Here is a 27,012-nt window from a genome sequence, read left to right on the forward strand (position 1 = left end):
GAGAAGACTTAGTTCAAATGATAGATCTAGATTTATGTAAAATGTGATAACTTTGTAACTACTAGTATTGGTGTTATTTTATTAAAAAGATAATCCGAATATTGATTAAATAGTGAAAATTTTGTTCCAAAATAACAAATATACAAAAAGCAGATAAATATCCCTTTGGGAGAAGTTATTAACTAACATTTTATATATTTAACTTCATTAAAGTACACATTTGTGGGAGTTTGGGGGGGCTTGGGGAGCTTTTTTTTAAAAAAAGCATACGTTTATATTTGGAATGTTTATAACAAAAACACATCAAATTGAATTTAAAAGGAAATTCATTATCTGAGAAGAAAAAATTTAATTGTGCACCATTCATATATCTTGATGGTTTTATAAGACATATGGGAAAAATCTGTGAGGCTATTTTTACCTAGGTGAAAATTTGCTTGAACTCTCAGAATTTTAACTAATTCTGTGCTTCAGGATGTTTACTATTGACAAGAACATAAAATGAGGTATGAATTCTATGGGGCTATGATCCATACTATTCATTATCTTGAAGTTCAAATACTTCAGATGATGATCTTATTTAGCTGTCATAAAGAATGTAAACAAAATAGGGACTTAGGTTGTCTTTTTTAAAATTTATATTCCAAGTCTCCTTATGTCTCGGGCATATTAGCATAACTTGTCTAAAGTCATAAAGAAAAATTGACAGAAAAATGCTTTGGATCACCATGTGTTTTCAATTGATGCTGGTGAAAACGAACCTAATTGAAGGCATTTGGTACAGGTTTATTTTTCCTTTGCAGTAACAGCAGGAACATGAAGCCATCACTCTTGGTGTTTATTGTGTATCTGCTATGGTTGAAAGATTGTCACTGTGCGCCTACTTGGAAGGACAAAACCGATATCCATGGAAACCTGAAGGGTAAGTTTGGTTTCTTTATCTGTGCTGTGTCCTGTTTGCCTGTTTGCATGTCCTGCTGGCATTTGCAGTGATTTCCAGTTGAGAGATACCATATTCATTTCAGCCTTCTAATTTCACAGTGAGATGTTCTCTAGGCACTTAAACCAAGTAGACATGACGCCAAACATCTGGAATAAAAATAGAAAATTCCAGTCGAGTATCTGAGAAGGTTCACATATCCAGATGTTTGCTATCATACAGATAAAACTTGCCAACTTTCGGACTGCATTTCTTGGTATCGTCCAGATGTTTGGTGTCCTCTAAGCACAGTTTTAATGAACAGTGAAATTCTTTTCTAGCACTTGAAAAATTTAAACAATTAAAGTAATCTGTGTAGTTATTCTTGACATAGGGGAAGAACGGGTTATAATGACATCGAATCTGGTTGGTCTATGCTCCTTAACTTGTGACCTTTGCTTGATAGTACATGCTTTGAGTACTGAACATTTAGAAAAATAAATTAGTTAAAATATTGCTTTAGGGATGTGTAATATTAAATTTGGAAGCAAGCATATGCTCCTTTGGAAGCCACATTGACTATTGCAAAGAGAGAATGATAATGAATTTCATGCCCACTACAGGCTTATTAAAGTTGTGTAAGAGATGTCCAGTAGGTTATTAAAGAATCTTGCATTATATGAGATACTTTCTAGGTTTGATGCCTCCTGGAGAGGCAATTAAAGCTGAAAGAATGGGGAATTGTTCACTGTGTTCGAGGTTCCCAGTTGGGCATTTAATATAAATAGTCTGTGAAGAAAATTTCAATATTTTTCTAATATAACACACTTGAGTTTTAAGTGAAAGGAAAAAAAAAGGATACATGGAAAAAGGCCCTGAGGAAAATGACAAGAAGGAGGTTAAGTGAACTCTGATTTGTCTAGTTCAGAAGCAAGGAATAGAAGGTATCCTCTATGTGGCAGCTGTGTCCATGTGGCAGCTGACAGCCGATTCGTTGTCATCTGCTTTCAGAGTCTGATGTGGTAAAAGAACAGCTAAGTCTCTATTTAGGCACATGAAAAGTTGGTGAATTAATTGTAATTCTGATACCTTGTAACCTAATCATATCTCAAAGGAAAAAACTACAATGTATCCTTTAGGTTTTTCTGAGGCTGGAGACATAGATGTAGAGGAAGCGGTGAAGAAGGCTTTGATTGGTATGAAGCAGATGAAAATCATGATGGAAAGAAGAGGGGAGGAACATACCAATCTGATGAAAACCCTGAAGAAATGCAGAGAAGAAAAGCAGGTACAGTAATTGAGAATAACACCTGTTCTTAAATATAGCTAGACCATAAATATTGCATTTCTTAGTGCAATTGATAAATTACTTCTTTCCCCTAATAATGGATTTTTTGGACAGCAGCTCTTAGTAGAGGAAAATTTGAAGGAAATTTCAAATTTCTTAAGATCACAGTCCTGGCAGAGTAGACCTTTGCAGGACTCCAAATCCAGGAATTTGGGGGATTTGTCTGTTAGGGAAGTGCTACTTTCTTAAAAAGACTTTATCCTTAGTTCCTTCTGACTTGGGATATTGATTCAAAAGTGTCCCAGAAATTTCTGGCTAGATCTGTGGTTTCCAAAGGTTTTTGATCTCCCATCCCTATTACTAAAATTATTATTAGCATTCACTCTTAAATTTATATACATTAATTTATTTATAAATTACACACATGAATTGTTATCATTAACATCTCAAGAGTGAGGTTCATCACTTGCCAGAGTGGGTATTCAGTCCATTTTTCAAATAATCTTCTAGATAGTATTCTGGATTTTTTTATTTTTTATTTTTTACTTTTTTTTAAAAGATTTTATTTATTTATTTGACAGACAGAGATCTCAAATAGGCAGAGAGGCAAGCAGAGAGAGAGGGGGAAGCAGGCTCACTGCTGAACAGAGAGCCCGATGCGGGGCTTGATCCCAGGACCCTGGGATCATGACCTGAGCTGAAGGCAGAGGTTTTAACCCACTGAGCCACCCAGGAGCCCCTCTGGAATTTTCAAAAAGATTTAATTTAATTATTCGACACAGAGAGAGAGAGATCACAAGTAGGCAGAGAGGCAGGCAGAGAGAGAGGAGGAAGCAGGCTTCCTGCTGAGCAGAGAGCCTGATGCGGGGGCTCGATCCTAGGACCCTGAGATCATGACCTGAGCCAACGGCAGAGGCTTAACCCACTGAGCCACCCAGGTGCCCTGTATTCTGAAATTTTTTAGCCAATTCCCAGATCTAATTAGATCATAGTTTTACTTTGTCACGTGACCAAAAAAGCGCTTATAATGAAGAAGTATCAACTCTGCCATTTGCTTCTTGTCTACCTGAGCTGAAATTATTCATATTTTTTAATCTGCTAGATATTTTTTTTCAGGAATCTTTTTAAGCCACTTGTCCATTTAGTGAAGGCTAGTCTAGTTAAAACTAGATAATAAAAGGATCATTTGCCTGCATCCTCTTAAATTGGCAATTCACTGCAATCAGCTTCAAGGGAATAAAGAGAAAGGGAACCAGTGTCTATGCTCCTGGAACGTGGAGGGCCCCACTTCCCCAGGGTCCTACTGAGCAGTTGGTGACATGCGATGGCACCACAAGACAGTCCCAGGGTATACTCAATAGCACCTCAGCCTAATCCACTTCTTTATTCAAATGCCTTTAGTTAATCGCTGCAGTTCAAACTATGTACCTTAGCAAAGGGAAATACACATTACAGTTGACACTTGAACAACGCAGGGGAAAGGGGTGTTGACCTCCAGTCAAAAATCTGCATGTAACTTTTAACTCCCCCCAGACTGAATTACTAATAGCCTACTGTTGACAGAAGCCTTACCAATAATATAAACAGTCAAATAACACATGTTTTGTGTGTTATTTCCCTTATATACTGTATTCCTACAATAAAGGAGAAAATATTAAGGATATCATAGAGAAGAGAAAATACATTCACAGTACTGTCTTGTATTTATTGGAAAAAATCCACATGTAAGTGGACCCATGCATTCAAACCCATGTTTTCGAGGGTCGATTATACATCCAAATGTCCACATGGGCTGTTAAAAATTGTTCATATGTTACAGTACAAACCTTAAAATGTTTCTAAATTATGAACATTGCATGGCTCCCAGTTTAATACCACTAACAATGAACATAACATTCAAAACACTTCAATTATTTTTTAAAATTATTTTCCAACGTTACCCTTAAAGAAGAAATCAAAACTATAACAGAAATAATTTGGAAAATATTTTAAATTTTAACTTGAGAGTCAATTACTTTTAAATTTTATTTTTAAAAAGTTGTAGGTATGGTAACATACACATAACATCACATCTACCATCTTAACCATTTTTATGTGTTATAGTTCAATAGTGTTAAGTACCTACATACCACTGTGCAACCAAGCTCCAGAAACCCTCCGCTCTGGCAAAACCGAAACTCTATACCCATTGAACAACTCCCCATGTCTCCTCCTCCTACCATCAATTTTTATGTTAAAACATAAAAATGGAAGTTTTAATATTTCCCCCTACATGTGAATTGGGGGCCCCCAAACTGCAGGCAATTGCTGGAATTCTTTATTTCTGAGCACGGTGGCCTCTGGCCATCCCTTAAGCCTTTGGAGCAGGGCTGTGTGACAGGCTGACCCCAGTGCTATCTATGAGGCTGTCACCAGACTGGTTGATGTTGTGGCCACACCCCTTGTCACGTAGGGTCCCTTGCAAAGAAAGGAGGTCACCCTACTAACAGCTGCAAGCCCTCCTCCCTTTGGGCAGCAAGCAAAAGATCTAAGGAAACTGAAAATAGCTCCTTATGAGGAAATTGTGGAAGCCCCCAGAGCTGGATTCTTCCTCAGTGGGCTTGTGAGCTGGCCCTGGGAATAATGACACTCGAAAGCATTTAAAGCCCCTTTAAAAAAACACAATATCACATGTAATCCTTCCAACATCTGTGTAACCCATTACTTTCACTTTACAGCTAAGGAAACTGAGGCTCATGATGTTCATGAACGTGGTAATCCAGCACTGTAATGAATGACTGGGGAGAAAGTCAGCGGGCAGCGCTTGTCTGTCTCTGGGACCCAGTGGCTTTGTTTTTCTCCCTTTCCTCAGCCTCCCCAAAAGCCAAGGGTATAAAACTATGAAAAGAATGCTCCAGTTAGGGGTGGGTCAGCTAAGCAAATGTCAGTTCAGTTAAGGTGTGGACACTCAAAAAGTCCACTTAAAAATGGAAAAACCTGTTTAACTCTGAGTCTCCCTCCCTAAAATTACTTTAAAGTAAGGATAAAGGATACTTTAGATAAATTATGACTTAGCAAATATGAGATTGGTGCCCCCAGTCTCCCAGCACAGAGCACCACCTACCCTAAGGGGACCCAGTGTCATCATGGACCCCTCCACAGCTCCTCCCTACTGATATTTAGTGAGAACATCTGAAACTAACTAAAAGTGGGAAGCCCTGGGGGGTGGGGCATAAAGTGATTTGAACCTCACACCAAATTTATATGGGACTTTGACACACTGTAAACTACAGGACGAGTCAGTGGGTGGGACATCTGGGGGGGAAACAGAAGGAATGGGCAGGGCATTCCTAAACCAGAGATCTTCCTCCACCACAACATTTCACTACCAAAACTTGGGACAGGTGATTTGGTGACTGGTATTTATTGTGCTCTTGGAGGCGAGTGGAAGGAAACAGATAATAACATACTAGGTAGCTTGCTTGCTTATCTCACTTAATACAAAGCCTTAAGAGGCAAATCCTATTGCTATTCCTGTTTGCTAAGGAAGATACTGAGGCTCAGAGATGTTAAGTAATTTGCCCAAAGGTACACAGCAAGTGTAGTTTAGAATTGGAAATAGTGGGGTTTGGGTTTATGGTGACAATGAAGAGGATATTTAAAACTGGGACTGACTTAGGAAATGTGGGCAGTACTGTTTCCTCCCAATGTGGGGTAACTTTGTTGAGAAGATGTAGGAATCCAAAATTGTTCTGCAATGCCCGAGGAGATAAGAAAAATCCTCAAAAGATTCTCGGTGCTCACATGGTTCTTTGGCATGTTAATGACAGGGAAGGGTAATTTCTTTTTCTCTTCCATTAGGTAAAAATGCATACTAAATTGGTTTTAAGTACATGAACTTTGCTCCCTCATGTGTTTTTCACTTAAGGGAGTCACTGTTAGCTCTTGAGACTGGGTGATGAAGGAATCCATTATACCTTGTCAGTCCCCTGAACTAGGTCTCAGGCTTGAAGGGAGCCAGTCTTTAGAAGCCCACATGTGGGGGGCGCCTGGGTGGCTCATTTGGTTGGGCATCTGCCTTTGGCTCAGGTCATGATCCCGGGGTCCTGGGATCAAGCCCTGCATCAGGTTCCCTACTCAGCGAGGTGCCTGCTACTCCCAACTCTGCCTGCTGCTCTCCCTGCTTGTGTTTTCTCTCTCTCCCTCTCTCTCTGTCAAATAAAAAAAATAAAATCCTAAAAAATTTCTTAAAAAAAAAAAAAAGTCCACACATACAAGGAGGTCAGGGGTCTAGGCAGGGGTGCTGGCCTTGAGGGAGGTCCTGGGGCAGGGTTGAGATTCTCAGAGGCAGGTGTCCCTTCTGCGGGATTCCGTATCACCCAGAGCGGGACGTGGACACATTCAGCAAGGCACCACGAGGGGGAGCACTTGGAATACAGACAGGAAGAAAGACCCCCCCACCCCCACCACCACCGCTCCCCCACCTCTGCCCCCGTAACACAACATCTCTGCAATTAAAGTGTAACTTGCTGGGCAGATTAGATATACAAGAGTTGTACTTTCGTGCAATGTTTAAGCACATACAAAAATTAAAGGCAGCATAAATAAGAGAAATACATTTGTAAGCTCTATAAGCTTTAAAGCGCACTTGCCACATCTTCCAAGAATTAGATGTAGAGACAGACAAGCACACAAGTAAATTATAGTCATCCCCCAGAGGCACACCATGTCATGGTTCACCCACATCTAGTGTAATGTCTGTCTCTTAGCAAGAACTCAAGAAATAGATGTTGAATGCACGAATGGATACATGGAGAAGATTTGCAGTCCCTAGTAGGGATCAAACAGTGCTTGTTTCTTAATCAAACAGAAAGGCAGACTCAAGCAGCTCTGCCAGCAGCCAGGGGCCCGAAGAAAGAATGAAGAAGTACATCAGAATATGCATATTTTTAAAAATTCAGCTATGGTACACACAGAGAATTATGAGATGAAAATAGGATGTTTGTTTCTCCTTTTTAATTAGGAAGCCCTGAAACTCATGAATGAAGTGCAGGAACATCTGGAAGAAGAAGAAAGCCTATGTCAGGTGTCTTTGACGGGTTCCTGGGATGAATGCAAGACTTGCCTGGAGAATGAGTGCATGAGATTTTATACAACCTGCCAACCTAGTTGGTCCTCTGTGAAAAATACGGTAAGGGAAAAACAGAGCTCAAGGTTTCAGAATTCTCAAAGTACCTACTCCAGTTTAATTCTTAAAAATTAATTTATCTTACTATTTAGAATAGAGATGCCTGACCTGATATTAGCCTTTTACAATCTAGAACCTAACATTCATGCTTGCTTATGTATGAACCCCCTATATACATTCAACTTATCAGATCAAATAGCCATTCAGTGTTTGTCTCTCCCTATAATGACACTGTATGTATCTCTGTTAGAAATATTCTGAATCTTTCTGCCTCTTGTTATTTGTGAACATGTTCCCACTCGACTGTAAGCTCTTTGAGGCCAGGGACCATAATATGTTATCTGTCTTCATGTAAGCATTGTAGGTATCTAATAAATGCTGAATTGAATTCTGAATAATAGTATCATAGTCTCTGATTTCAACCTGCTTGAATTTTTTCCCCTGGAGGCGAAACATTTGAAGACATTTTCAGTCTCCTGAATCTCTCTTTCGATAGGCTTGCCCTCTTCTGGAAATACACACATATGCGCACGTTCACGTCCTCTTTAGCCATACCTACACAAGTCCCGTAGGACTGGCATGTTTTCTTTTTGTTCCCTTTGGCTATCATCTGGGCAGAGGGAATCACAGAGGGTGGTGACCTGAATAGGATGAGTTCTGCCCCATGAAAGGCTCCTATTGTATTGGCCTGAATTTCTCTTCCTTTCAAGAAGTGAGCTCAATATGAAAGGGAGTGAAATTTTCCTCTCCATATCAGAGCATGCACTAATTAGAGTATGTTCCTGACTTGGCAGTGCCATACCCAATTATAGAGGGAGCAACCCCTAGGACAATTCATTTGCCAAGTTAATTTGCCTCCACTGTTAATTGCATCTGCTCTGTTTTTATAGCCCCAGTCACTCTCCACTATACCAGAATATGGTGGACTGAGCACTGGCTGGAAGGCAGGAGATTTGGGAACCATTCCTGTCTACGCCAGTTGTGTGATTTTATGAAAATTTCTTGGGGCTTTACGGTTTGTGTTTGTGGATGGATTCAGGGAAACAGAAGCTGGCAGAGAGAGGGGCAGACAATCAACCCAGCTTACTTTTTGAGGAAGGCACGAGTAATCTAAGAATTCCTGGAGAATTCTTTGAACAGGACTGGGATGCTAGTGTTGTGTTGTTAGATAGTTGGTATGCTCCATAACAATCAACATGCCACATCACTACCATATAAGGGCAACTGTGGTCTGGTACGAACTTAGGCACCATATAGATGGAGAGCATGGTGTGACTGCTGAAAAATTCTTCCACTGAGTGTAAAAATTCTACAATTATAGCTTCATTTCTTTGACTACAACCAGGGAAGGCTTTGATCACTACTAATATATAACTGTCCCTAAGTAACCTATTTAACTCTATCAGGCATCTATAATATAGCATGAATGTGTTTATCTTTTCCTTTTCATGGACTAATTTATGAGACAAGAAAGAAGAGACCATAAAGTCACTAACGACATTCCACTGAATGAAACAAACCAACTTCCAGCCCAAACCCTAAGACAGAGGTGAAAGATAAGAGCCTTTTTCAGAGTTTTGGGGAAACCTAGACTGTTCCACTTAGACCACAGCATGCCAACCACTGCCAGTATATCAGGTGTGGCTTGTCAGCAATACTGAAAATTTGACCTTTTTAGGCCTTGGGAAGAATTTCAGATCCTCTTCCCACAATCAAAGTCAAAGATATAAGAGTGTTAATAAATTATCTTAAAAGGAGTCACCATTTCCTAGCTTGCCCAGAATTGTTTTTGATTTAGAATGACCAGTGTAAATTGACTTTAAAATCTACAATAAGAATGGTCCATGTCAATTATTTTTTCCATTTAGAAGTAATAAAATAAAATTGATTAAAAAAATGATCCAGAAAGGAAATTAATTTCTTATTCCATTTTTGTCCTCCACCCCACAGGTCGAACAGTTTTTCAGGAAGATATATCAATACCTGTTTTCTTTTCATGAGGATAATGAAAAAGATCTCCCTGTGGGTGAAAAGTTCATTGAGGAGGATGCACAAATGGCTCAAATAGAGAATGTGTTCAGCCAGCTGACTGTGGATGTGAGATTTCTCTTTAACAGAAGTCTTAACGTCTTCAAACAGATGCAGCAAGAATTTGACCAGAATTTTCAATCATATTTCATGTCAGATATGGACTTAATGCAGCCTAACTTTCTTCCAGCTTTATCCCAAGAGCCAAGGGCAACAGCGGATCCTGTGCAAAGCTGGGACATTCCCAGCTTCTTCCAGCTGTTTTATAATTTCAGTCTCTCTATTTATCACAGTATCAGCACAACAATCACGGAGACACTGAATACAATAGAGGATTTACCAAAACAAGGCAAAGGCAAGTATTAAAAGACCGAGCTTTACTTAGATGTCAATACTAAGGTCAAGCTTTGTTTACCTTTGGAAATAGTAGACATTTCTAAGTCATTGTTCAGTGTTTCTGAGAGTGACAATTTATGGGGTATCAGTTTCAGAGCCTCTTAGAGGAAGCTTTGAAGTCTGCCAAACACCATCCCTCCTCCATCATTGTCAAGAGCCCTGAGGGGCTGGTATCTCTCTTTCAAGCAAATTTTCAAAGCTGAGAAAGAAAATGTTAGCAGCGTGAGAAGTTGAACAGAACAGTTGCCTCCTTTATTGAAAGTCATGTAGATATGCTCAGCTCTTTTCTGCTTGAACATCAGGGGGTTTCTTTAAAATCAGTCTAGACTCCTCCACTCTCGGTCTGGTTAGGAGCCTGGTGTCCTGTATGAACCGGGTCACGCTGAGTGCTCTCCACAGCCTCCTCCGAGTTTCACTGCCATAATCCCTTAAATCGTGATATTTATGCGTAAAACCACAGAAGATGCTCACTGACAAACCCAAAACTACAGAAACCAGAATATTGGTAAAGGATAAGAATTGCCTTCTACCAATGCCAAACATGTCCCCAAGATATTCTACACTGGAAGCATAATGCTGCTGTGTGTCTTCAGGCAGAAGGAGATAGCTTCCTTGGGCTTCTGTGGAGTGGCTGGGAAACAGCATCTCAGAAATGAGAGCGGCTTGGGGGGCCAAGGTAGAATGTACATTTTCTTAGACTTATGTCTTATGGACCATAAGCCCACGGGAAAGAATGCTTCCCTCTGACATGAAAAATAATGTGGGCTCCCTCTAGAAATCCTGCCATTTGTAACAACATGAATGAACCTGGAGGACATTATGCCGACTGAAACAAGCCACACACAGAAGGACAAATGCTATATGATACCACTTATATGAGGAATCTAAACTAGTCAAAGTCATGGCAGCAGAGAGTAGAATGGTGTTGCTGGGAGCTGAGCGGAGGGAGAATGAGGAGATATTGGTCAGAGAGTACAAAGTTCCTGTCATGCAAGATGAGTAAGTCCTAAACTTAGAAGTCCAACTGTGCAGGATAGCGCCTATTGCTACAAACACAGTACTGCATACTTAAAAATTTCCCAAGATGGTATGTCTTACGTTAAACATTCTTAATAATGATGATGATGATAATAATAAGATGGCAGGAGAACATTTTTGGAAGTGATGGATAGGTTTATACCATAGACTGTGCTGATGGTTTCATCGGTTTATACTTCTCTCCAAACTCTCCAAGTTGTATATATTAATTACTCACAGCTTCTTTTTAAAGATTTTATTTATTTATTTGACAGACAGAGATCACAAGTAGGCAGAGAGATAGGCAGAGAGAGAGGAAGAGAAGCAGGCTCCCGTTGAGCAGAGAGCCCAATGGGGGGCTCGATCCCAGGATCCTGGGATCATGACCTGAGCTGAAGGCAGAGGCTTTAACCCACTGAGCCACCCAGGTGCCCCAAATCACAGCTTTTTGTATGTAGAAAGAAATGGGCTCCTTCTAGCTATTTCCCCTAATTATATCAGCTGTACCTGGCAACATCTGAATGAAATTCTCAAAATTACCATGACATTGCACCACTGGTCTCTATACAGAAGGGACCTACCTCACAGTACCAGAAACTGAAGCCAAAAAACAACACATGACATCCTTCCCGTCCCATTGTTTCCTGAGCAGAGAACAGCCATCATTACTGGAATCCTTTTTGGGTTCTATTTCAGGGTCTGGAAGACTTTCTTGTAAGTCAGATGTTTTCTCTGGTATTCTATTCTAAGGTTTCCAATATTCAGGAAAAGCACCAATGCAGTAGACTAAATAGATCAATGGTGGGGTGATATTAAATTATTTTTGCCTGAACTTTTAAACAGATGGCAATTGTTCGGGGATAATATTCAGAATGTGTTCATCAGAACAAAATAATGACCCCCATCTTTCACATTGCATACAACCTTATATGTGGGTTGCCTCATTCAAATGTGCACAGGAGTGTAGAGTGATTCATTCACTTTGAAACTGAAATAACTTCCTAATCATTGTAACTCCCTCCCACCCCACTGACTAAGAATGCAGGTTTCCACCAGTTCTGCCCCAGCTTCCTCCCCATTCTCACAGCCCAGAACAAGTCCCGGCTCAGCTGGCCCTCTGCACAGCCGCCACCTTGAAGATGACCCACATATCAGAGAGTCCTGTCATGCAAAGGGAATGTAAATGCGAATATGAAACACAAAAACAAAAAAGCCTGTGTTTCACCCTTAAACTCTCTTTCCTCTGCTATCCCTCCCCTAACCGTTCAGTGCCCAGGTAGCTCCACAGAGGAGACACTCTCTTCTCTGATGAGTACCTGTGGACTTATTTAACAAGAAGAGTCAGGCAGGGGCTCTAGGGTATTTGCAAAGCAGTTTCTGTTACTTTTCTGGGAAGGTGGTAGGTGAACCATAAACCTAACACTCCTGGAAAATCTGCCTAAAGAGAGGACATTTTGAGCTTTGCCCTGTGTAGGCAGAATACTAGCTGCCCATAGATATCTACGCCCTAACCCTCAGGAACTGTGAATGTGTTATGTTCCACGGCAAGGGGAAAATAAGGTTGTAGATGGAATTGAGGTTGCTTATCAGCTGACCTTAAAATGGGGAGATTATTCTGAATTATCCATGTGGCTACAGGGGTTCTTAGAAGTGGAAGAGGGAGGCAGAATAGAATCTATAGAGATGGTAGCGTGAGAAGGACTTGGCCCTACTCTTCTGGCTTTGCAGGTGGAGGAAGGGGCCCTGGAGCCACGGACTCAAGTTGGCCTCTAGAAATGGGAAAGGCAAAGAAATGGATTCTCCCCTAGAGCCTCCAGAAAAGAAAATCGCTGCCAACATCTTGATTTTAGGCCAGTGAGACCCATTTCAAACTTCTGACCTATAGAACCAGAAAACCACTGGTGTCATTCCAAGCTACTAAATTTGTGGTAATCTGTTACAACAGTAACAGGGAACTAATACAAGCCTCCTGTCAGTTGCAATGCCCAATATTGACTGAGTGATCGCTGTGTTTTCTGACAACCTTCATGGATGGGCTTTATTTATCAAGATTGTCCTAAGGGCTAAAATCAGAAAAATAGCTAAAATTGAATAATGAACACCGTTAAAAGAAAAGAAGCAATAGTAAAAATCTGAAACATTGGGACACCTGGGTGTCTTAGTTGGTTAAGAATCCAACTCTTGATCTTAGCTAAGGTCTTGCTCTCAGGGTTGTGAGTCATGTCTTGTGTTGCACCCCATGATGGGCATGGAGCCTACTTAGAAAAAAAAATCGGAAATATTTTGGTTTTCAATCTTTTTATTGAGTATGGTTTCATTTTAGTCTTCATATGGGAGAATTTCTTTCCTACTTTGATCTTTCTAAACCTCAATTCCTGAATCTGTTGAAAGAGTAAAATAGCTCTTGTAGTTGTCCTCTCTTGCCTTGTAAATCCCTGGAAAGGATAGATAAGGTTATGTTCAATAAAACTGTGTGATATAGTAGCTTGGTAGGTGCCAGACACCAGGAGATATGAGTTCTAACCCTACCTTAGAGAGTATTTGCTGACTTTAATTTTCCCTGTGAGTGGGGCAGGGAAACAGAGGCAGGTGGGGAGAGTAGATGGTTGATATGAGTGATGGCACCGGAAGGAGCTGCCTAGAGGGGTCTGGAGGCTCTGGGATGCGTTACTGCCATGTCACAGGATGAGAAATTGGTATCAGATGGCCCTGGAATTTGTCATCCCTGATCTACATACCAGATATTGATCAAGATGCTGAGAATAAGACAATGATTATAACACAGCCCCTGACTTTCAGGAGCTCAGTCCAGAGAAAGGAAAACAGATCCCTGGGCAATTACGTTATCTCCATTACCATATGGTGTGCAAAATGACAGAAGAAGGTACAGAAGAACAGCATGATTTCAAATGACAGGACCAAATTCCCTCCCTCAGTGGGGGGCGGGGGGAGTCTAACAGAGAGGATAAGAGAGCAAATAGTACATAAAGCTAGAGATAAGCTCTGTAGCAAAACTCCTCACAGGAACTCGGAGAGGGGGAGGAGGTGACAGGGGATGCCACCAATTCGACAGGGACAGTTCTGGAAGGCAGTTGGGAGGCCACAACTTTGTAGTCAACCAAAGGAGATGGCTGCCTTACACACCACATGATCTAACCAGCGCCTCAGGTTTTTAAGCAGCAGACATCACAATTCATCTCAAAATGAAATGTTTCCTTTTAAAATGTGGTAAATTAATAATGAACGTATCCTAATAAATGTGAAACACTCAGCTGAGAACTGTCAGTTTTCTGTTGGACAGACTTCTTTTTTACAACATCGTTTTTTCATATGAATTATTAATTCTTCCAGAAAAAGAAAAGGGTCTCTCAAAAGTTGATCAGCTTTAGATGTTTTCCCAAATCTTTGACCCATCAATCATAACATTATACATATGAAATACAAAAGGAATAGTAAGAAAGTAAATGCCTACCACCCAGCTTTAGAAACAGACATTACCAATATCACTGAAACTCCAATGTACTTCCCAATTATAGCTTTAAAAAATTAAAATAAGTATTAGAAAATGTTTAAATAGAAAGAAATCCAAAGAGGAAAGTGGCCCACAATCCCTTATTTAATCCATTGACATCAGAAATAATAATAATGACACTAAATTTAAAACAAATGAAAGCTGCCTTCTCTCACCCCACCAGTTATCTCTTCCAAAAGATTCTTCATGATTCCTTCCAGAAAAAAAAATTATATGCATTAATCTTTTTGGGGGGAGGAGGGACATATACAAATAATCATAGTAATGTGATTGTTGGATCAAAGAATATAAGCAATTTTTAATAGATGTCAAATTGTCCTAGCAAATGGTTGCCACTATATGCCCTCCTATGATGGAATACAGAAAGATTTTGAAAGAACTGGTGAGAAAAAGAAATGACATCATGTCCACGCCTTTAAAATACAGACTCTAGGGGTGCCTGGGTGGCTCAGTGGGTTAAAGCCTCTGCCTTCGGCTCAGGTCATGATCTCAGGGTCCTGGGATCGAGCCCCGTATCGGGCTCTCTGCTCAGCAGGGAGCCTGCTTCCCTTCCTCTCTCTCTCTGCCTGCCTCTCTGCCTACTTGTGATCTCTATCTGATAAATAAAATCTTAAGGGAAAAAAAAAATACAGACTCTAGGAGCGCCTGGCTGGCTCAGAGGGTTAGCCTCTGCCTTCGGCTCAGGTCATGACCTCAGGGTCCTGGGATCGAGCCCCACATGGGGCTCTCTGCGTAGCAGGGAGCCTGCTTCCCCCTCTCTCTTCTGCCTGCCTCTCTGCCTACTTGTGATCTCTCTCTCTCTGTTAAATAAATAAATAAAAATCTTAAAGAAAAAATACAGACTCTAATGACATTAATGTGCAAACACTATGTTACCTGCAGATTCTAACCACGGAAGCCTGAATTCAAAGGTGTCACCTGTGCAGGACAGAGGACTGTGTGGAGAACTTGGCCAGAATTTGTCAGAATGTTTCCAGTTTCATGCCAGATGCCAAAAATGTCAGGATTACCTGTGGGAAGGTAAATAATTATTATTTTCCAGCGTTTGCTATTCTGGTCAGAGGTCAAAATCCCACTTTTACAAGCATCATGGGTTCATCTGCTTTCCTTCAAGCACTTTTTTTTTTGCATGCTTATTGCTGTCTGGGGGTGCTCAGTGTACGTTTATAAACTTCTATTATTCAAAAGTAGGCCAACTCTCCCTTTCTCTTATTTAAGATTCCATCATCGCTGCTGTGACATTTTTTATGGTTAAATGTGTGCAAAAGAGAAGGTAGGAGCAAATTAGGGCACTCCTTTCTTCTTACTGCAAGGAAAAAGCAACCCCCCCAATGGAAGCAATCTTCCCATTATATAAACAAATTATTAGCTAAGTGAGTGGTTTTTTTTAAGTTGTTTTAACTCTTTCCAGCTGGTGGGTTAATTGCTAATTACTATTTAAATATGTAAAGTGGCTCCTCCTCAGAAACCACATAGAATTTCCCCTCCCAGACCTGGCCAAGAGAAGTGAGAAATCCTTCTCTCCCTTGGCTCCTCCCTATCCTCCTCCTTCCCTCCCCTCATCTCCTTTCCCTAAAGGGTAACTAAAGTCGCCCCTCCCACCCACCATGGCCACCCCCCATCACATTTTCTTACAAAAGCCAAGAGATTTTGATTCCCGTGCTTCTGCTTTTTACCTCGCTAAAGCCCTGAAGGAGTTGCTGAAAAGCCACAAGGCTGAGTATAAACTGGGCCTTTTTGTTATTTCTCCTGAATTACTGATTCAGTGACTCTGCACCTGTTTCATCACAAGGAGAATGGAAAGAATGTGTCTATTTTACACAGGTGTTTTGTAGATTACATGAAATGTCTACCATACTAATGATTTTCATTATTTAAGGTTTTGCTTTTTTTTTAGTTTTTATTGTGTTATGTTAGTCACTGTACAATAAAGGTTTTGCTTTTCTTTTTTTTTAAGATTTTATTTCTTTATTTGACAGAGAGATCACAAGTAGGCAGAGAGGCAGGCAGAGAGAGAGAGAGAAGGAAGCAGGCTCTCCGCTGAGCAGAGAGCCCGATGCGGGGCTCGACCCCAGGACCCTGAGATCATGACCTGAGCTGAAGGCAGAGGCTTTAACCCGCTGAGCCACCCAGGCGCCCCAAGGTTTTGCTTTTCAAGTCACGGTTACAAGGTTGCATGCAGAAACAGAAGTTCTTATAAGAGAAAAATACGCACAAATACCCTGATCACTTACAAAAGCAGTCCCACTCCAACATCCCATCTATGTATCATTACCTCCTTTTCATCCAGTTAAAAGCTTTGATGAATAATCTCTTCCTTTCGTAAAATCATACAGAAGATGGGGAGAGGGAATCAGAGGAAGGTGGTCATGAGGTACAAGCTTCCAGTTCTAAGATAAAGAGGTTTGAAGTAGGTAAGCTATAGCAGGATGACTCGTTAACACTGCTGTGTGACATACAGGAAACTGTCATTTTGAATTTAGTGTTTATTTACGTTTCTTTATACACACGTAGCTATGTTTTGCATGTTCTTAATTTTATATTATTAAAGCATGATTTTTAAGTTTAAAACTATGACTCATACAAATATAAAATGAGCACGTGTCAAGATGAATTTATCTTATTAATGAGGGAATTCGCGAAGTGTTAAAGCTGTTTCTAAGGAGTACAGGAGAGATTGGAGAATTTATAGTCAAAAATAGAACGTGGAAGTTAGATTGCAAAATTAAATATAAAACTGGTTACCCTTCCAATGGGCAATAAAACAGTAAGTTTTGCAGTGATGTTTTCTATCCAACCAAAATAATTTATATCTCTACTGGACAAAAAACACTTGCAACTTTTCGATTTAGAATGTTCATCTAAGCACATAGAATTTGGCCTTGAGCACCAGTAAATGGTAAACCCAACAAAAGGTCATTTCCCTAGCGAATCAAAGAGGCTTTAGGTGGGTCTCTTGGACAATGCTGTATATAACGTTGAAAAGAATGCAGCCATTCTTCTGCCCCTATTTCCAAATTTGGGGTAATTTTTCTTAACAATGTAAAATATTGTTGCTTAGCTGTTCTTTGGCAACTTGGCTTGTCACAGTATAGTTAGTAAGATTTAGCCATGTGAATACGTGTTCTAATTCATTAATTCACTGCTCTGTTAGTCTGTGTGGGCATATCACCATTTATCCATTCCCCTGAAGTCTATTTAAGTTGCTTCCATGTTTTGCTATTACAAACAACTCTTCTACATTTTGCCAAACAATAATTTTGCCTCTTCAATCAGCGTTTGATTCTTCCCTTGTTCTAAGAGCACATAGCTACAATTATAGATGTAAGATCTTATAAATCTTATAATAAATAAATATTATATTTGATAAATATTTTCCAAGACATCATAAATCTTTTTGTTTTCCCACTAGTTACCATACATTTTTGGTCTTGATTGTTAACATACTTACTGTGACTCTTTTCCTCTTCTCCCATATCAATTACTAGTACTGGATATATACACCCAAATTCAAAACAGTAGTTTCCCTTTGAGAGGACAGAGAGGGGGTTTGATGTGGGAGGGGCACAGTGGGGTGCTTCATCTGTTTAGGTAATATTTCATTTCTTAATATAAGTGATAGGCACATGGCTTTATACCAAGGAACTTCTGTCTTCTGCCCATTTTGTTATATAAGACCATATAATTATCAGTTAAACTAGATCTCTTTTGAAAGTGATGTGGGTATATAAACAATTACTTAAGAACAATAGGCATAAACTGGGAACTCTCCTAGGCAGAAGGGGATGTATGTATAGCAGATTAAAAACAAAATTACTACCGTAATTTGTGGTTACTTCCAGCAAGAGAGATTTTTTTTATATTTTATATTTATTATATATATATTTTTATTTTTCCAGTCCATAAATCTGGCTTGGCCATGGGTCTGTCCTTAGTGAATAAGGCATTGGCAACATGACCAAAGTGGAGGCTTGACATGTGCTTATAAATGAAAGCTTGTTCTCGGGCATCTGGGTGGCTCAGTCCATGAAGCATCTGCCTTCGGCTCAGATGATCCTGGGGTCCTGGATCCAGCCCCACAGCAGCAGTGGACTCCCTGCTCAGAGGAGAGTCTGCTTCTGTCCCTCCCCACCCCATTCATTCTCTCTCTCTCTCTCTCTTTTTTTTTTTTAAGATTTATTTATTTATTTATTTGACAGACAGAGATCACAAGTAGGCAGAGAGGCAGGCAGAGAGAGAGGAAGGGAAGCAGGCTTCCTGCTGAGCAGAGAGCCCGATGCAGGGCTCAATCCCAGGATCCTGAAATCATAACCTGAGCCAAAGGCAGAGGCTTTAACCCACTGAGCCACCCAGGCGCCCCCGCCCCATTCATTCTCTCTCACTCATTCTCTCTCTCCCTCAAATAAATAAAATCTTAAAAAAACAAAAAACAAAAAAACAAAAAACTTCTCTCTTGCTGTTGGACACCTATCTACTACCATGTGAACATTTGTGTATCTCCTTTGGAGAAATGTCGACTCAAATCCTTTGCCCATATTTTAATTTTGTTATTTGTCTTTTTATCATTGAGTTGTAAGAGTTCTTTATATATTCTAGCTACTAAACCCTTATCAGATATATTATCTATGAATATTTTTTCCCATTCCCACATGCTGCCTTTTTACTTTTGGAACGGCGCCCTTTGAAGTCTGAAAATTTTTCATTTCAATGAAGTCTAACTTATCTGTTTCTTCTTTTCTTTTTTATATTTTGATGCTACATCTTAGAAGCTATCGCTGAGGTTCCTGGGTGGCTCAGTCCATTAAGCATCTGACTCTTGATTTCAGCTCAGGTTTTGATCTTAGGTTATGATCTCAGGTCATGAGACAGAGCCCTACATGAGGCTCCGTGCTCAGTGGGGAGTCTGGTTGAGATTCTCTCCCTTTCCTTCTCCCTCTGTCCTTCCCCCCACTCAACTTACTTGCTCTGTCTCAAATAAATAAATTTTTTTTTTTTAAAAGAAGCCATTGCCTAACCCAAGGTCGCATAGATTTACACGTGTTTCACCTATAAGACTTACATATTTAGTCCATGTGTTTAGTTCATTTTTGTATGGTGTGAGGCAGGAATCCAGTTTCTTTCTTTTGCAGTGGATATTCAGTTGTCTCAGTTCTACTTCTTAAAAAGACTGTTCTTTCCCTCACTGAATTATCTTGGGATCCTTATTGAAAATTCATTAACAGCAAATAGGGTTTATTTCAACTCTCAGTTCTATTCCATTGATCTATATGTCTATCCTATGCCCATGCCACACTGTCTTAACTGTTGCGCTTTGTAGGAAGTTTTGGGGAGTGTGAGAGGTCCAACTTTGGGGTTTTTGTTTTTATTTTTGTTTGTTTGTTTGTTTGTTTAAGATTTTACTTATTTAGTTGAAGACAGAGAATGAGAGAGAGAGTGAGCAGTAAGGGTGTGAGGGCCAGAGGAATTCTCCTGCCCCTGTCCTCCTGAAGGTAAGGCTCTTTGGTAAATAGTTAAAGACATAGTTTAAAGAGTCTGTGGTCTTTTCTCCACAACAACAACCTCCGATGACCTGATCATGACCTGAGCTGAGTAGCAGACTTCCTGTCAACCAGGGAACCTGATGTGGGACTCCATCCTGGTACACCAAAATCATGACCTGAGCAGAAGGCAGATGCTTAACCAATTGAGTCACCCAGGTTTCCCTGTTTTTTTTTTTTGTTGTTGTTTGTTTGTTTGTTTTTCAGAGTTGTTTTGGCTATTCTGGGTCCATTGTATTTCCGTAAGTTTTGGGATCAGCTTATCAATTTCTGTAGAGAGGAAATTCAGCAGGGAATTTGATAGGAATTATATTAAATCTATAGATCAACTTGTGGAGTACTGCCATCTTAACAATATTAAGTCTTCTAATCCATCAAGATGTCTTTCCATTTATTTAAATCTTTAATTTCTCTCAAAGATGTTTTTTAGTTTACAGTGTATAAATCTTCCACTTAAATTTTTTTCATAAGCAATTCATTCTTTTTGATGCAATTGTGAATGCAATTATTTTCTTAATTTCATTTTTGGTTTGTTCATACTGTATAGAAATACAACATTGATCTTGTATTCTGCTGAATTTTTTATTAGTCTTATAGTTTTCTATGTATTTGTACTCTTTAGGACTTTCTGTATACAAGATCACGTCATCTGTGAATATAGTTGTACTTTTTCCTTTCCCATGTGATTCTATTTTGCATGAAGTTTCACCTTTGTTCCATGAAAATCTTTTTTCCTGGGTGGTACTCTCTAAAAGAAGAAATGAGTATCCTTTGTAGAATTCTTCTTGCCTAAATCACGAGGCAATCACCATCTTCTTCCCCCATCATTAAAATATGTATATTTTTATTACTATTGTAAAAGTTAACAACTCTGAAGTTGCCAGTGAAGACATTTTAAAAGAATATTCAAACTCTTCTTAAATGTATACCATATCTTTTTGTTTGTTTGTTTTTAGAGGAAGAGAGAGACTGGTGGGGAGGGGCAAAGGGAGAGGAAGAAAGAGATCTTAAGACATGGGGCTTAATCTCACAACCCTGAGATCATGACCTGAGCTGAAATCAAGATTTGGATGCTTAACTGACTGACCCACTCAGGCAGCCCTCAAGTGTATACTACATCTCGTTGACTGTGACTCCCTTTGTTGTCAAAATGTTATCTTGAATCACTTTTCCAATGCATGCTACTGCAAAATTTTTTTAAAAGATTTATTTATTTCGAGAGAAAGAGAGAGAGCACACAAGCGTGTGAGTGTTGGGAGGGGCAGAGGGAGAGAATTTTTCAAGCAGACCCTCCACCAAACGAGGAGTTCCACACGGGGCTCCATGCCACAGCCCATGAGACCATGACCTGAGCTGAAATTAAGAGCCAAATGTTCAACCGACTGAGCCACCAGGTGCCCCAAATTTGTTTACTTATAAGTACAAGGAGCTCCCTCTCCTGAAGATCCCAAAATTATATGAAAATGTATGAGGTGACAGGGAATCTTGTGTTATATCTTAAGAATCCAAAATAAACCTCAGATAACATAGTCACCCAGCTCTTGTTGGTGGATTCTCTCCCGAGCCTGTCCTCCTGAAGGTAAGGCTCTTTGGTAAATAGTTAAAGACATGGTTTAAAGAGTCTGTGGTCTTTTCTCCACAACAATAACCTCCGATGATCTTCAACACCCTAACACATAGACACTTCCATAATTTTCAGATAATCTTTCCACAGTATCCAGCCATTCATCAGCACAGCTGTATAAATTCCTAGAATCCTGATTCAGTTCAGATGGGCTATTATGCAATACAGTACAGAGCTGTAGAATCACAGTGTCTTGTCAGCACAAAGGTTGATTTCTCACCGTGTGCCATGTCAGTTACAGTTTGAGCGAAGGCCCTGCTACCCCTCTCACTCAGGGTGACGCAGCCTCCACTCTACGGAGCAAACCTAGTTCTGCCATCAGGGGGAAAGTAAATGTGCTAAATCCTTAACAGTTCCTTATGCTTCCCCTGGAAGTGAGACCCATCACCTTGAAGATGGCCCCACTGAACTTCAAGGGTGGCAGGAAGCACAATCTCCCAGGCGTCCTGAACAGAATATCAGTGAGTAGCCCTAATGACCATTCAGAGGCACTACAGATAGGAGGAAAACAAAAAGGAACATTGGCTGAATCTCCAGCATGTGTCTGTCCAATGAGCAGGCACTTCGCAGTGTTATTTCATTCACGCCTATTTTACCTCATTGAAAACTCACTGAAGGTCCAAAGGCTAGAAACAGAAATAGCTTAAGAGCCAGGATTTAAACGCTCCTCACCCAACTCCAAATTCCATGGGCATTTCCCTTTACCACGTTACTTTCCTCTTTGCTAGACTGTCCTAATGTACCTGACCTCCACACAAAAGTGGACGAGGCCCTCGAATTGGTCAACATATCCCACCAGCAATACGCCCAGGTTCTCCAGATGGCCCAGCATCACCTAGAGGACACGGCATATCTGATGGAGAAGATGAGAGAGGAGTTTGGCTGGGTGGCTGACCTGGCAAACCAGACTCCAGCAACTGAGAACATCTCCAATTCCATAAAGGTAATGGAGAGACCCGAGCACAGAAAAGGAGATTACGAGTGCATCCATTGTATTTTTTGTTTGTTTGTTTTTTGTTTTTTCCCGTTAATTCACTTCTTAAGGACATCTGGATTTGAAAACAAGCTGTGGGAGCATATTCATATTTCCACAATGACTATATTCAGTCTGACTTGATATAATGCGTGCATGGTTCTTAGAAACAAGAAACTCCATAGCAAAAATCCATTTAAAATGCAAAATACTTTCTAATCCAGACGTGGCCAGTTCTGCTTAGGGCTAGAGGGATGTACTCAGCTGATTCAAGCAAACTTGAAGAAACCTGACCAATGTAACTTTCAAGAGAGAAGACTTCCAGGTGAAGCAACGAATTCAAACGCTGACCCTGATACTTAGCAGCTGAGTAAGTTTGGAAACGTTCCATAACCTTTCTTGGTCTCAGTTTTCCCCCCTGAAAAAATGGAATTTTTTTAGGATACCTTAAAATGGATATCTGTGAAGCTATTAGCATAGGTTCCTTATCCAAAGCAAGAGTCTGTAAATTCTAGCTCTCAAAAGTTTCTGAAACAAAAAGCTGCTGACTTACCTTGAGAGTTAAAGATATTTGTCTACTAATATTCACATCAAAGCATATTGCTATCTTAATTGGCACTTAGACCATGTCTCCCACCATCAGTCAAGAACTCTTGTTGCATAACATGAAACAGTGACCGAATTTCTCTTCTAACCAACTGCCCCCACCCCCACTCCCACAACATGCATTACGTTAACATACAAGCGTACCAGGTTAGTTATTGACGGGTTCCTAAAAAGACCTGCATACAGAAATCACCGGGCAGAGCAACTGAAGAAGCAATATTTTGTGCAGCGCATTATGTCAGTGCCTTACCCAGATCCCCGGGAATCCTTTTACCGACTTTGGCTGGTGCCTCTGCTCACTGCTCTTCCTGGCCCCAGATCTTCTCCAAAAGGGTTGCCCTAGGGGCCACTTAAGAGCTCTCTGGAGCAAAAATAAAACAAGTCAAAATCAGAGAGGGAGACAAGCCATAAGAGACTCTAAATCATAGGAAACAAACTGAGGGTTGCTGGAGGGGCGGGACTAATGGGTGAGGGGTGTTAAGGAGGGCACCTGATGCGATGAGCAGTGGTTCACTGATGAATCAGTGAACTCTACCTCCGAAACTAATAATACACTATATGTTAACTAATTGAATTTGAAAAAAAAGGGGGGCTCCCTGCAGCATCAAACTAAGGCCAGAGGTCACCTGAAGCCACATCCTAGATTAGCTTCTCCCTTTTGTCTGTGTTGTTTGCCTAATCCCCCCAAAAGTTTCACCTGAACCCAACCTTAACCAATCACTTGCATCACAGTCTCAGGCTCTGCTTCCAAGGAATCTGACCTATAAAATTCTGTGTGCTAGTAGTTCTGTTTCAGACTGCAAAGCTGTGGCCCCTCTGTGCTTTGAGACATAGGTTTAGAGGGTCATAACCAGCACATTGAACAAACGAACAAAACAGAATAGGGCAAACTAGGAGAGAAAATAGGAGAGTGCATTATATTTAACAAGTCAAATGCATATATCATGGAACTTTCATTTCCATTATGTGCATGCATGTGTGTATAAATGTGTATATATATATGTAAGACATGTGTTTTTGAGTCATGATGTAAAATGTATTTGTAACTCTCAACCACACACAAAAGGTTCTGAAAACCACCCTCCCATCCCTGCTGATTCTGATTCATTTCCTTCGTTAGATAGATCATACCCTAGAGAGTAAAATAATTCAGTATATCTGATCATCCTCACAAATACAGACTTTCAGCTAATGAGGAAAAGGTCTTGTCTTGAAGAATAAGATCTGAAGAAAAATTTGAGCAATGCTTTCAAAGTTACAGCCAAGAGTTAATTGCTTTTATCGTCAACAGTATTTTCCATTCTATGCTTCAGTTTGCTTCTATTCTAGTGTCTCTGGGTAACACTAACAGATTTACTGGAAATTCTTTATATTGATAACAAAGGCAGTTCTGTATAAAAATCTCCATATGAAATAAAATTGTGGGTTTCAAGGATACATTGTTCTAATAATCATTGTCACTGAAGAGCACTTACTATGTGTCAGGCAATGTTCTCAGACTTTTTTCATACACCAGACTGTTTAATAATCTCAGTGATCCTACAAGGCACTGTTTTTCACATTTTACAGATGAGGCACAGAGAAGTTAAACAACTTTTCTGAGGTCACACAGCTAGGAAGGCGGTAGAACTAGGATTCAAGCCCAAGTAGCACTTCTCCAGAGTTGCTGGACTTAACCACTTTGCCGAACTACCTGTAAAAGTTATTTTTCGCAAAACAGCTCTTATTTCATCATGTAACAGAAAGTGCAAAGACATAAAACAGCTGAAGAGGAACTGAAGAGGAACACATAAATTCCAGCAGGTGAAAAAAGTTAAGCCCCTCAGGTTGTAATTACACGGTGTTAGCTTTATAATTATTTATTAAACTAGACAAAAATGCTTTATGCAGTTTTTATTTGGGTCATAGTCACCAAAAGAAAAAGGGGGAAAATCATTGTTAGCCATTCCTTTATAAACTAGAATTAAGAAATTACCAGTTTTTATTTGACCTAATATTTTAATTTTTTTTGATAAGGGGGTTATTTGAAAACATTTTCAAAATAGTTCTCTTGAGGTTACATCAACTTGCATGTCAGTATGGTTTCATTTAAATGATCACAATTACATTATATGCACTTGAGAATTCATTAAGAGCAACCGCTGTGACTTTCAGACGATTGGTTCTCACAAACACATGCCACCCTAAATTGTAATTGTCCTAGGAAAACTCAGGATAAAACTTGATGCATCGCATTCATGTTTGTGACACTGACAGTTGCGCTCACTAAATATTCCATCTGCTCACTCATCTTTTCTAGCTGCCCTTGCTGCGAAGTGGTGCCGTGTGGCAAGTTCTAGCCAAAGAAATGTGATCAAGACTGACCGGGGTTATTTCTAGACTGAGATAATGCAGGGCTTGTGTGTGCTGATCTACTCTCTGTCTCTGCCAAGGGCACAGAGAAAGCCAGGTGTTCCTTGGGCTACGGCCATGAGGTGACATGCCACTGTCAACCAGGGCCCCCAGCGGTAGAGGTTATACAGAGCCCCTGAAATGGACATGAAACATAAGTGAGAAATAAATGTTTGCTGTATGAAGCCACTGGGATGTTGGGGCTACTTTGTTACCTCAGCACAACCTAGCCTATCCTGACTCATGTGCTATTAAATTAATTCTGAATGTGCACTGGGGATTAGTAATCTTTCACTGTATAATCCTTCTTCTTAGGTGGCTCCAAATGGTCCTGAAGGCAATTTTTCCAAACAAGATGACACGATGATAGACTTAAGCATTCTGTCTTCCCCCAACTTCACACTCAAGATCCCTCTTGAAGAAAGTGCTGAGAGTTCTAACTTCATCAGCTATGTGCTGGAGAAAGCTGTGCAGCATTTTAAAAAACATTTTAAAACTTGGTAAGCAGAGTGCCTTGTTGATTGGAATAGATGATTCACAAAAGAGAAAGACAACAAAACTAGTTTTTAAGTATCTGGAAAATAGGGGTGCCTAGCTGGCTTGGTCAGAAGAACATCTGACTCTTGATCTCAGGGTCATGACTTTAAGCCCCATGTTGGGCATGGAACCTACTTAAAAAAAAATAAAATAAGATACCTAGAAAATATGTTCAACCTCATTGATCATCAAAGACATAAAAATTAAAACAAGATAGGATTGTATGCCTATCAAATGTGTAAATTTAAAAACATACAAAATTGTGATAGAAGTGTAATGAAATGGGAATTCTTATATGTTATTGTAACACAAACTGCTTTTGCCTTTTTGAAAATACCTTTTTGAAAAGCTATTTGATTATGCATATCAAGAGCCATAAAACTTCTTTTTGATATAACAATTCCATTTCTGAAATCAGTCCTAAGGAATAAATCTAAATTTGATTAAAAGTATCCCCTGCAGGGGCACCTGAGTAAGCTTTGTAGGTTGAGTTGACTCTTAATCTCAGCTCAGGTCTTGATCTAGGGTCGTAAGTTCAAGCCCCATGTTGAGCTCCATGCTGATCATGGAGCCTACTTAAAAAAAAAAAAAAAAAAAGTTCTCCCTTCCCCTAGCCCCAAAATCTGTGTTTGCAAAATTATTTAAAATAATAAAATTTTAAAAACAATCATAATATCTAAAGACAAGAAAATGGTTAAGTAGATTGGGGTTTAATATCTTCTGAATTAGTGGCACAATCAAAACTGTATGTAACATTCTCTTTTGGTAATATGATCAATCTTAAATAATAATTACACTTTAATTATAAGTTATCATTCCTAAGGGACCTTGTTAGTAGGTCAATGTATAATTAAGCTACATATTGTATAATTTGCTGCCTGTCCCTTTACCTTTGAGTTTTGAAGAACTTTTTTTCAAGTTGAGTAGTCAAACAATCAGTATCTTTTTAGCATCTACCAAGTGAAGGCACAGAACTGAGGTACTGGGGGGGAGAAAA

General features: G+C 39.8%; 1 protein-coding gene across 1 annotated transcript; it reads left to right on the top strand.

Annotated features, from left to right (window-relative positions):
- Positions 1–807: 807 nt before the first annotated feature.
- Positions 808–25,982, top strand: CLUL1 (clusterin like 1; the record flags this gene model as incomplete). Its single annotated transcript, XM_080821932.1, has 7 exons — positions 808–922; positions 2,059–2,207; positions 7,210–7,377; positions 9,325–9,757; positions 15,230–15,367; positions 22,237–22,451; positions 25,794–25,982. Exons 1-7 carry the CDS (start codon positions 817–819, stop codon positions 25,980–25,982), a joined length of 1,398 nt encoding a protein of 465 aa, XP_080678058.1. The 5' UTR covers positions 808–816.
- Positions 25,983–27,012: the final 1,030 nt, after the last annotated feature.

The sequence above is a fragment of the Martes martes genome (genome assembly GCF_963455335.1).
Source record: "Martes martes genome assembly, chromosome: 13".
NCBI classification, from domain to species: domain Eukaryota; kingdom Metazoa; phylum Chordata; class Mammalia; order Carnivora; family Mustelidae; genus Martes; species Martes martes.